The following is a 12621-nucleotide window of genomic DNA, read 5'->3' as shown; positions in this document are numbered from 1 at the left end:
AAACAGCATTCTGATTACAAAGGCCGTAGTAACGACTGAATATACTTTTGTTTGCGCCACATGGGATACCAAGAATGGTGAGAAATGGTAGACATTTGTCTGGACACAGCACTGAAAAATCTCAATATATACATTGGTATGGTGCGGTGCAGAGCAAGCAGCACAACGGACACGTTGCGGCAGTCAAGCCTTCATCAGCATTTTATGTATGCTGCAGACAACAGAAGTGTCACATTCATAGTGTCCAAGACAACGTCCTCATCCTGACCGTGGCGTGCACCCGGTCAGGAATGCTCCGGGGGATTGAGACGACGCTTGCTTCCTTGATGTAAAGATGGACACAGCACTGAACACTGGTAGTAATTCCTTGAGGCAATATAATCCATGGCCACCAGGGGGGTGCCTTTCAACATGTACCCCGGCAGGCAGCACAGTGTAAAACCATCTGTCATCATTGTTGTCTTGACTCACCAGATGATCCACTAACAGCAGCACATAGCTAGACAACGTGACAGTACACCACATTACTCTAATCTATAACACCCTTTGTTTGACGACGGCTCAGAGTAAACTCCAATCGAAGTCATACGGCACACGTTATTATTATTCGGTGGGATAATGTCCGATTTAAATTGTGTTCGGGAGAGCATTTTTTCCCCCAAAATTCCAAGTAGGCCAGTAAAACAGTAAAACAAAACCTGACTCACCCCAGCTTTGGAAGTCCCAGTGAAGCTCCAAGTAGAAGTCCCCAAGCTGTAATAGGCAAATAGAGTAAGAACATTTATAAGTCCAAATAAAGAGAGAGAGTAATGCATCATTAACCCATTCTGACCGGGCACCCATTTTGGTGTTAGCATCATGTTATGCTTTAGCTATTGAAAAATAGCAGATCTACAAGCTCATATCGCGCCACCGAGTGGCGCGATACGAGCTTGTAGGTCTGCTATTTTTGAAAATTCGAAGAGCGACTGACATTTTTAGAATCTGATCTCAGATCAGAATGGGTTAATCAGACCAGTGTGTGTCCCAGTGGAAACCTCGTACGAATCTGATCTCAGGTCAGAATGGGTTAACTAGAAACATGCACTCAGTAGAGTGCAAAGGGGGACAGGAGGCACATCCTACCTCCCTCCCTCCGTCCGTTGGTCTATCTGGGCCATGTGTTGTCAGTGTTTTGGGGTTGTGCACAAGCACGTGTATGATGGGGCAACCGGGGGAAGGGATATCACTGCAATTATGTAATTGCAGTGAGACCAGAGTGACCGGCTGAACGGACACATCTTCAGAAAGTGAACAGTATAAGGGCCAGTAAGGCTTTTTAAAGCAATGTGGTCAAGCACTCGTTGTGTTCGTCTACGGAGCGGCCAAGTGACCACATCTTATCGTGTTGCATTATTAAAATGTTATTCCATTTGCCTGATGAAGACCTAAACAAAGGGTCGAAACATTGCACCAGTAATACAGTACTTTTTAAAAACAGTGTGCGGGATGTTTTCTCCTCTCCTTAATGTCCAGCACCTGCCCTGGCCTCATGGCCTCATGGCCTAAATACAGACATGAGATGTGCACACAATCTTCTCTGTGACCCGACGTCAAAAAATAAATTAAAAATAAAGTATTCTGAAATAATATATAAGATTTGTGCCGCTTTTTTTAACGATTTTTCAAAAATAGCAGACCTACAAGCTCGTAGTCGTGCACCACTCGGTGGCGCGCTATGAGCTTGTAGATCTGCTAATTTTCAATAGCTAAAGTATAACATAATGCTTAAAACACCAAAAAGGGTTCCTCCCACCCAGAATGGATTAATATGAACCTGCTAGTTCATCCACAACAAATAAGGCAAAATGGCTGAGACTTAAATCTAATCTCATTTTAGTCCCGTTGACTAATCCCACTTTGTGGCACATTTCCAACGCAGCCTGTAAACTATATGTCCTGATCTGGTCGTCCTCAATCCCCCTTCGGCAGATTATGTAATGTTTGTGGGGAATCATCATTTGTTTGTCATAGAGTTGTATAATCCCCAGGATGATAATGATGGGTCTGGTCCACAAGATTAGATACACCACCAAGATACCCATGTACCTGTCTAAATACTTCCTTAATGTAAACGAAGTCCACACCCACAACACCAGAGGGAGTGCAACAAACCATGTACAACCCAGATTCGGCACAAACAAGGGACTAAATTCTTTTCGCTCCTATGCGACCAAAATGTGGAACGCCCTACCAACAGTCATTAAGACATGTGAATCCCTTGGCTCCTTCAAAACTGCTCTCAAAGGGCACCTACGGATGGCTGCAATTCGAAACTGGCCTCTGTAAAAGCTGAATTTGTATCTGGATTGTACTATGTTTTTGTGTGGACGTGGTGTTGGGTGCCTGCACATATGCACACATGGCATCAACGCATGGTGTTGTGTGCAGGCGCCCTACACTCTGTCTTTGTACTATGGATTGTACTATGTTTTTGTATGGACGTGGTGTTGGGTGCCTGCACATATGCACACATGGCATCAACGCATGGTGTTGTGTGCAGGCGCCCTACACTCTGTCTTTCGTTTTCTTTTCTTTTATCCCCCTGTTCCCCTCACTGTATATATACTTTTTTTCCCTTTTCGCTTCCTATATGATGAATTCCTGTTCTGTTCTTTAACTACATAGAAGTGTCTATTTGTTTGTCTCTAAATGTTTTGATGAATTGAACAATGTGGACCCTGTTGTAAACAAGTGTAAGGCTTAATTGGGTCGTCCACTCACAGTTAACAGTCTTTGTATTGAGTTTGTGCTTGAAATGTACTGTAATTCTGCAAACTGTTAATAAAGATTTCAATCAATCAATCAATGATGCTGATGATGATGATGCTAGTGAAAAAGAAATAAAAAAACAATGTGACATTGAGGCTGGCGCTGCATCACTTTGGGAAGGCTCAGAATACAGCCGATCTATTGGAGCTGTGCAGGCCGATTGTCAAGCCATGACGTCTAGTTCAGAGGTAACCAAACTAAGGACCCCCCACACATACACACACACACACCATCTTATCTTTGATAATTGGAGTACTTCTGACCCCCTTTTCTTTTTAAACCTTTTTGAAAGATTTTGACAACTACATGGCTCAAATAGGGACGCCAGATTTAAAGTGGTTGAACAATAATCGTATGAACTGAATTTGAAATTAACTGGGAAAAAAAGGTTAAAGGTCAAAGATGATCCGATTTCTGTCACCCTTGTCCCCAGCCAGGGGAGCTTAGTCTGGTATAATTGTCATAATTTGAAAAAACACGTTGCTATTTACAGGCACGATGGTCTATAGATTGCTTGCTTACTTGATTGATTGATTGACTCCATTAGGATTCATATATTTCTCTAGGTAATGATTGTATCATCTGTAAACAATTCACTTTCCCCCCCCCTGTGTAACATTGAATGCACTTTGGCAAATAAAGTGATTCATTCCCCTGGAAATAAAATATGAACAGAGTAACCAAGAGGATTATATATGAATAAAGCTTATTGTTACTGCAGTCTCTCCTCTCTCTCTCTCTCTTTCTTGTTCTCTCTCCCTCCCAGAGGACGAGGCAGGTGCAGCTGACCTGGCAGTGCTCTGCCCTCCCTCGCGTAGCCAGGTGATTATGACCACAGAGTGCCCGCCAGACTTCACAGTACCATGCCCTGTGCAGCCAGCAAAGCACAGTAAGGCTCCTTGCATGTGTGGCTGTGGTTTGTGCATGTACTGTACTGTATGTAGATGACATTTAAACCTGTGTGTGCAGACTGTGCATGTGCACTGTGCACCAGCTAAGTGCAAGTTCAAACACTGAATTACAATCGTAATCGTAAAAAGTCTAGGGTTATAACCTTTGTGCCAAACTAACAAGCTACAATGTTAGATTTAGTGTTGACGTCACGTTACACACAACTTACGATCCATCATAGCTAATGTTTTTTGTTGTCGTTTTGTTTTTATTTCAAATTATGTCATTATGGAGTGTCAGGAAATAAAGGGCGGTGATAAATAAGAGAGACATGCAACACAAGACTGGGTTGGATCCGAACCTGGTTCCTCGCGCTTACTAAAGCCCGGTTCACACCAAAGATTCGCAATGCAACGAATTGCAACTTGTAAACCACTTGCGACATAGTCCCAAAAAAATGCACCGGCCTGCAATGGAAACGTTTGTCCGTTATTGGTCAAAGTTGAAATAAACTATTTGAACTGCAGTCTTGGTACTGTGTGCGACCCACTAACGTTATTTTGATATGTTTTGAACGGGTAGCGCACCATATAGTCAGAGAGCGGTGGTCATATGCAGAGCAATTCAGACCGCTGCAATTTGTCTTTGCAACATATTGCAACGGTTTTTGTTGCATCATTGATGTGGACTGGGCTTAAGAGCATTATGGTCTACTGTGCACCAAGTGGCTGAGCCATCAGGCAGCCCAGGGCTGCAGGGGGTGTACAGTGTACATACGCACCCAGGTGGCTGTGTGTCTCTTCAAGTGGAAGAACCTGATCTAGCCGAGTGCAAGCAAGCAACAGAATTACTTTTTTTCCACACAGCAAATGCTCATTCCCTCTTCTGAAGTGCTCCCCAGCTCTCTCCGTCTCTCTCTCTCTCTGTCTGTCTGTCTGTCTGTCTCTCTCTCTCTGTGTGTGTGTGTCTCTCTCTCTCTCTCTCTCTCTCTCTGTGTCTCTCTCTCTCTCTCTCTGTGTCTCTCTCTCTCTCTGGATTGAGGTGGCAAGAGAGTCGCCACCTCCATCCCTCTCCTCTCCTCATTTCTCCTCAGCCCCAGTTAAGAGCCTTCTCTAATGTCACCCCTAGGCTTTTGAATAGTTTATTAGGTCTTCCCCCTCCACTGACTCTTTTGTCTCTATGTCAGTCGTTTTTTCAAAAATAGCAGACCTACAAGCTCGTAGCGCGCCACTCGGTGGTGTGCTATGAGCTTGTAGATCTGCTATTTTTCAATAGCTAAAGCATAACATAATGCTAACACCAAAAGGGGTTCCAGCCCCAAAATGGGTTAAGATGCACCTTTTCTCATTGCCGTGTTAGAGCATTACAACTACCGGTATACGTTTTTATCACCGTCATTGTTATAGTTGTGGTGTGGACTCTACCTTTCACTGGAGTTGGAGCCATTTAAAAAACAATATTTTCCACTTAGACAGCCCACTATTGCACTGTTTCCCTGGGGGGGGCAAAGATCACAAAGATCACAGGAGGGCGGCATGAGGCCTTGTTTGTTTGGAGATAGTCCGTGTTACACAAAATCATAACTTGCTTTCATCAAACTGTTCTCAATGTGATAGAGTCCAGCTTGGGATACAATATATGCTATCCTGTAACTTTAACACATCTTTAACAATAACATTGTTAAAGATATGTACCCACTTTCAACCTGGCTTCTCCATTTTGGGCATGTCATTATGTTGAACATATATCGAACATAGTCAACATTAGCAGATCTACAAGTTCGCAACACGTTGTGAGCAGTTTACATTTAATATTTTTGGTATTTGTTGTATGAGAAGTATAGGGCTTAAGCAGGTAACATGTCTGAAATTGAAGAGACAGAGAGGGGGGGGGGGGGGGGTGCAGGCATATTTAAAAATGTTCATCGTCTTTGCTGAAGTTATTAAATCAACAATTGTTATCCATCTTCCCTTCATTCTGTCCCTTCGCTTCTCTGTTTCATCCTCTACCTTGGACATTTTGTCATTTTGACATTTGGCTGACGTTGCGTGACAGCCGATGAGTCAGCAGGAAAGGAGCATCAGTATCTCTCTCAAGGACGCGTTGTTGACGAGTTTGAACCCGAGACCTTCAGGTTACTGACCCATTAGGCCAACACGCCGCGGCCATGATATCTCCCACAATGCTTCCTGCCTCCCTCCTCTTAGCCCCACTTCCTTCTTTCATTTCACCATAATATCTCCCTCAGATGCGTAATTTATGCTCCCGTCATATGGTGGTGTGGCGGCCAAAAATAGATGTACAAGATCACAACACGGCACAACCACAACGCATCGAGAGCTTGCCCAGCGGCTATTTTTGACACCGACATACTACGAAGCATAAGTCAGCCTTAAACTCCCAGGGCACCCCCATACTACAAAGTATGAGTCAGGCTTAAGCTCCCATCCATCCCGACGCTCCCTTCATGTGTCTGACAGCAGGCGGTGAAGGCAGGCGGGTGGGAGATGGGGTGGGTGGGAGATGGGGTGGGTGGGAGCTGCTGCTGGTCATATACCGAAGATGAAGGTCCCTGCCTTGGCTGGCTGTGTTGTGGTGACAGTAATTAGAGAGAGACACTGACCTACTGACACCGAGAGGGAGGGGTGTGTTTGTATTGTGTCTGGAAGAGAACCGGACACACACACTAGACTCTGTGAGTGTGTGTGTGTGTGTGTGTGTGTGTGTGTGCGTGCGTGTTCTGTAGGCGGATCAGGACGACTGCTGAACACTTCACATGGAGAGGAGAGGAGAGGAGAGGAGAGGAGAGGAGAGGAGAGGAGAGGAGAGGAGAGGAGAGGAGAGGAGAGGAGAGGAGAGGAGAGGAGAGGAGAGGAGACAGGACACTAACAATACAAGGATTAGAGCAGACTGGATGGAAGGGCTGTGGGCTAGAATGTCAGGAAGAAGCCTGGTTTGAAACGAGGATCAGAGAGCAGATGATGGACAGAAGGGAGGGACCTTGTGTACCTCTTTGAGAGCCTTGAGCAGCTTAGGCCTTTTGTCCTCCACGCTCTCCCTGGACTGCTGCTTCAGCTTCCGCAGCAGCGCTGTGACTGGAGGGAGGACAGAAGAGAAACGGAGGAAAGGTTAGCATGCATAGACATGCTAGCGTTTAATGCAGTGATTCCCAAACTTCTTCATGTCAAGGACCCCCCAAATTGACATTAATTAGCCTGCAGACACCCAATTTGAAAAGATATGGGGGACCCCCATAAGAGAAGATTTTTACAGCTCTAGCTATTAAATAGCTCGACCCAGTGCTGGTTATTTAGTTAGGACCCGCTACAGTGGTGTTCGATATACGAACTTAACCGGGATGTAGAAACCTCTACTTCAATGCTCTACGAGTTGCTTAGCCATTAGCCAGATAATCTGTCTCATCTAGACGACTCGTGCCAAAGGTAATAGAAGCTATTCAGGGTATCTGAGTTGTAAAGCCTTGACACCTTGGTTCGTATGTGTCGACATGTTCTTGATCTTTGATCCTATGTCTTGCTTGAGTGCTGTAGATTCTGAGGATTTGGGATCGTTGGAGATACCGCGTGCGTTGCTTGGTATCTGAGGTTTAGAGGCTGGGATCTTTTATGAGTGCAAGTCTAGTGTCACGATGATATCACCACTGTGTATATCCATCTCTGGGGTTTCTACATTAATCTGGATATCAATGTTATGGGACTATAGGTTATCCCCATATATGGAGCTCTACATAAAAGCTTTTGCAACACTAGCAGTGATTTTCAACTATTTTCATTTCAAGGACCCCCCCCCCCCCCCCCCCCCAGTGTGATATGCAACAGGCTACGAACTCCCATTTAATGGCATTTCTATCTCGGAGACCACAATTTATAGTAGTGTACAAATGGAACCAAATGGGACCAGTTAGGGTCAATTTGGTTCCATTTGTACACTCTCTGAGTTACAGACCCATAAGGGTCCTATCCGATTGTATTAAACAACGTCAAACTCACCAACATTGCAGCTGTACCAAAAGCTTGAATTATCCTCTTTCTATCTTCAAAGTGTTAGACGTGTTATGCGCTCCTTTCTGTCAATAAATTCCTTGCAGGTGATTTATTTTGTAAGTGCTGGAGTTTGTCAATGAGTTGCGTTGGTGTCCTACCCGACATTAAGAGAATAAATATACTTTATAAAATAAAATAAACATACTTTACTGTGTGTGCGTGTGTGTGTGTGTGTGTGTGTGTGTGTGTGTGTGTGTGTGCGTGCGTGCGTGTAGTTCAACTTCAGTCAGTTGAGTGAGTGTTATATGACTAACCCCTATGTCAAAACATCAGCCTACGCAGAAATGTGAGGCGTGCACACCAACACACCCAGTGACAGGCAGCAGAGACTTCCTGCAGGCAGATATACTGTAACGTAGGCGACTCTACAGTAGCTGCGTGGTGGTTGAAACGGAGAGCTCCCACCTCGCCGCCCGCCCGCCTGCGGGGCTCAGCATATCCCAGGAAGTTCAAAGGGAATGAGTCCAAGAGAGGAACGTATAAAAACTGCTCACTGCTAATGAGGTGCGCCTATAAGCTCCTTAATGACCTGGGGGAGGCAAATACCCACACAGGAGACTTTCACCCATGACCGTCCAGTTTAACAGCGCTTTCACAGGGCTGCACGCCCCACATGCCATTGGCTCGCTATTACACAGTACATGTCCCTTTGCTTTGCTCACTTTCACAAACGGGTTCTGATATTTAAAGAAACAACAACAACTGAGCCACGCCCTAGCATTTACTGGAACGTTGGGAAGCATTTTACAAGGGTGGGGGGGGGGGGGGGGGGGGGGGGGGAGTGCCAGTTGTACATCACAGATAGCGAACGATGCTTTGCTGTCAAAGAGGCAGAGGATTTAACGACAACATGACGAGGCCAATTATAGAGCAATGGAAAATGTGGAAAATATATTGGGCTTTCATGTCACCAAGACATTCTAACCATGTGAGTGAGATGCAGATAGCTAGTCTCTCTCTCTCTCTCTCTCTCTCTCTCTCTCTCTGCACCTCTCTCTCTCTCTCTCCCTAATATGGTATATCTGGTGTGCACCATAGCACCACAAGGCTCAGGGGATCTCAAAGAGGGCTGGGGAGTAACTGCTGGTGCCGGTGTTAAAAAGTAGGCCAAATGAGAGCACGCACTCTCCGAGGGTATCTCTGAAGCGTGGCTGGCTGATGAATCTGGACACTCTCAGTCAGGATAAGGGGCTCCCCCCTTATCCCCCCCCCCTCCCCCGATCCATGGCGTTCCTCTGCTGGTCAGAGGAGGGAGACAGCTTCACGTTCTGCCAACGGGCCACCCCCAGCATTACAACATTATGACTTACTGTACTATGAGCAGAGATGCCGACTGCGTATGACCTTTTAACCGGTGATGTGACAATAAAGCTTTTAGCACAGTCTCTCATCAGCAGCTCACCCGACACTATAGTGGCTGTTGTGTGCCTTAAGTGGCAGCTCTTAGCAATTCACATCCACGCACTAATAGGTAAAGACGCCAAGGCGAGCATATGGCATTGCTGGCTAAGCACGTCGTCTACAATGGCACACAGCTCAGCCACTTGACAACAACGCCTGGGGACACTTGATAACTGCTGCTGGCCACTTTCCAGGGAATAGCGGTTAGTCAATATTGACAGGTAAGCAGCAGTACAATAGTAAAGTTGCCACATATAGGCAGACATTGGTATACTAGTTTATTATGGTCTAACAGAGTTAAATACCATGTGAAGGCAGGTAGTTCTTCATGTTTTATCAAGGCATTGAACTGTTATTTTCCATTCAGATCAGACAGACAGACTTGAGTTTGAGCTTCGGTTCCATTCCGAGGACAAATAATGTCCTCACTGCACTGCCATTATCTGCCTTGTGAAACCCGAGTTGCAACTGTACTTACCCTTTTTATCCAGTCTACTAAAGAAAACCCTTTTTATGCAGTCTACTACACAAAACCCGAGCTAGCATGAACATAGCCGAACTACAAGCTCACAGTGCAACGTGTTGTGAGCTTGTACTACAGTCTGTAGGTCAGAATAGGCATAATGCTGGGGTTCAAGTGGTTAAGAGGAAAATGACTGGAAAAAGTACTTTTGAACTTCAGAGACAGAAATAGGTTTGCAAAAATGTTGGGAATGTTAAAAGGCGGAAACATTTCATGGGAAAGGGAACACAGTGACAGTATATGGGAATTAATGTGAATATACTGGGAATGAAAGGGAACAGAGTGACAGTATATGGGAATTAATGTGAATATACTGTATCAGGAATAGAACTAGGCGGGAACTCATTAAAAGGGGGTTGAAAGTAAACCCTAGGCTGATTCTGTAGTTTGTTTTCCAATCCAGGTGAAAAACTACAGCAGGGCAAAAGACACAATACATTATAATTATTATTATTATTATAATAATGTAGCTAATAAATCAATACATTATTATAAGGGTAATAATAATAATAGATTTGGGTGTGTCTTGGGAGAAATCACAATACTGTCGACTGCTGTCTGTGATTATACGATATCAGTGGTGCGATTTGGCACACCCAGCTGTGGGCACACCTCAATCAAACACAGATTAGGAGTCGGACATATCCTGATGTTTCTTTGAAGATTTTGTTTAGGGTTTGTGCTACCATGTGGGTGTGGGGGGAAAATATATATATAAATAATTGCTTTGAAAATACTATGTTGTAAAGAAAAATCAATAAACATATGTTTAAAAAAAAGAAAATCTAACAAGAGGTTCTCAAACGTTTCAGGCTTCACCTGGGAGCCACCACAGGGAGGACATGCAGCCTTCGTCCTACTCCTCCTACCCAACAGTCCCTGCTGACAGGCGCCCCCCCCCCCCCCCGCGTCCCCCGTCCCCCCCCGTCCCCCGTCCCCCGTCCCCTAATAATTCTGCAAACTGTTAATAAATATTTCAATCAATCAAACAAACATAGGCCAATTGTATTCATAAAGGCGCTCGCCTATAGGGATGGAGATCGTTAATCTTTATTACTAACGAGCACCTTATCGATCAGGCTTATCGAGCCGGGTTCTTATCGAGCCCACTATCGAGCATTTTCTATTGTTTTGTGGAAAGACGGAAGACAGATTCTGAACAGAACCAGTATATTTTACTAGGGCCTTCGAATACAGACGGAAGGCAATTTACCTTTTAACCAATAACATAATATTAATATTAAAGAAACTGTTAACTGCTTAATATGTGTACTGTCACTTTTAAAAGTGTAATTTAGTTTACCCGGACAGCGCTGGTTGGCAGGTATCAATACACTTTTAGACCGACATGTTTGTGCCAGCATGGGCGCTTAGATTTATTTCTTGATCGCCTCTTGTCTTGATTAAACAGGCTTGAATAAGTCCAAAGCTTATTGGTATAACAGGTACTCAATAAGCTTGCCATCGGGTTTTTTCGGGTATCGGTTATCGCTACCCCTTGACAAAGCCTTCGCGGTGGTGTTTACCACTGTGCCACCCCGAAAAAACATATCTGCTTTACTTTTTAACCTGAACTGTAAAACGAACTACTGGTTCAGGGTTTCAACGTGCCCCTTGAATATGCAGCTCAACACAGCAACGCAGACGGTGTACAGTCGTGCATCTGGTCTCCAGAGTCCATAGCACCGCATCGTGTGCAGAATGCTGAGAATCATCTGTATATGGTTTACATGAGATGGAAGCATGCTCTGCACAACAGGAGAATGCACCTGTTCATGAGGGGTGGCTGGAATTCAGTGCTGGGATGCTTGCAAATCATCTGTACATGATGAGCACATTACATGCATGATCAGATTATAAAAATGTCTTCTAAATCCTGACAGTTTTCTGAAAAAGCTATGTTTCCGTGTCAGTCGTTCTTCGATTTTTCAAAAATAGCAGAGCTACAAACTCGTAGCGCGCCACTCGGTGGCACGCTATGAGCTTGTAGATCTACAAAAGCCTTCTAAATCAATAGTTCTTCTTGCACTTTCAAGATTTGTCAAAAATCTAAAAATGCTTCACATTTGGTCACGGCAGGCCAGGGTTGGGTACACTATAGCACCAAAAATAAATAAAATAATGAAAGTCTTAATAAATTAGCCATTTATTAACCGTTATCAACCAGTTACAAATGTCTTAGAGGTTAATAGTTAAACTGCAAAGCAGTGCCACCTGCTTAAATTCAGGCTGCCTCATACTTAATATTTTGAGCACCAGGCAGCCATGGGTCTTGTCCCATATTTGAAAACGGAGCACCAAGGCAGCACGTTGCTGTCTGAAGCCCACATGGAAAAACACTCCCCTGCTCAATAAACGCCAACAGAACTGTGACGGCCTCAAAATGTGCCCTGCTCTTAAAGTCGACAGCCCGGCTGTGTTTGGAGAAAGCAATTGGGGACAATAAATGTCTCTTCCTGAACAAAACACATGCCAGTCTACTTTCCGAGCACATTCTGTCTTCTTGTGCAGACAGACGTTCAGTCATCAGTCAACAGTGACAAGCAGAGTTGACAGACGTCGCATTAGAGCACATGTTGGCTGACAATAACAACTGACGTCTGAACCACTTCAACCCGCCACCCTGTTTTGGGCACGTTGTCGTAGGCAAATACTTCCACAATGTCACAAAATAGATAAATAAAAAGGTTCAATATCTTTAAAAAAATAATAATGAGGATAGCCGATTTACAAGCTTACATTAAATGAGTTGCATCTCGACAGGTTGTGAGCTTGTAGATCGCCAGCGATTTTATAGGAAGTATTCAGGGCTAAAGTGGTTACCCCCAGTCATTTAGCAAAACTGCTAATAATACTATTAGTGTAAACAAATGTTTTTTAATCAACTAATTAAATAATAAAAAGCTATAGAATGCATAGATCATGTATAGA

At 44.3% G+C, this 12621-nt stretch overlaps 1 protein-coding gene across 1 annotated transcript in view; it reads right to left on the bottom strand.

Annotated features, from left to right (window-relative positions):
* LOC308320545 (ankyrin repeat domain-containing protein 13C-like) overlaps positions 1–12621 on the bottom strand; it is a 46720-nt gene that overhangs the window by 19826 nt on the left and 14273 nt on the right. The window contains exons 4-5 of the mRNA XM_080771050.1: positions 6712–6797; positions 708–753 (exon numbers count right to left, since the gene is read on the bottom strand). Coding sequence (XP_080627176.1) covers positions 708–753; positions 6712–6797 — 132 coding nt within the window. The remainder of the gene's footprint in view (positions 1–707; positions 754–6711; positions 6798–12621) is intronic.

The sequence above is a fragment of the Protomyctophum bolini genome, assembly GCF_963924005.1.
Source record: "Protomyctophum bolini genome assembly, chromosome: 8".
NCBI lineage: Eukaryota > Metazoa > Chordata > Actinopteri > Myctophiformes > Myctophidae > Protomyctophum > Protomyctophum bolini.
Note: the sequence above shows the minus strand (reverse complement) of the source record. Positions and strands in the feature narration are given on the sequence as shown.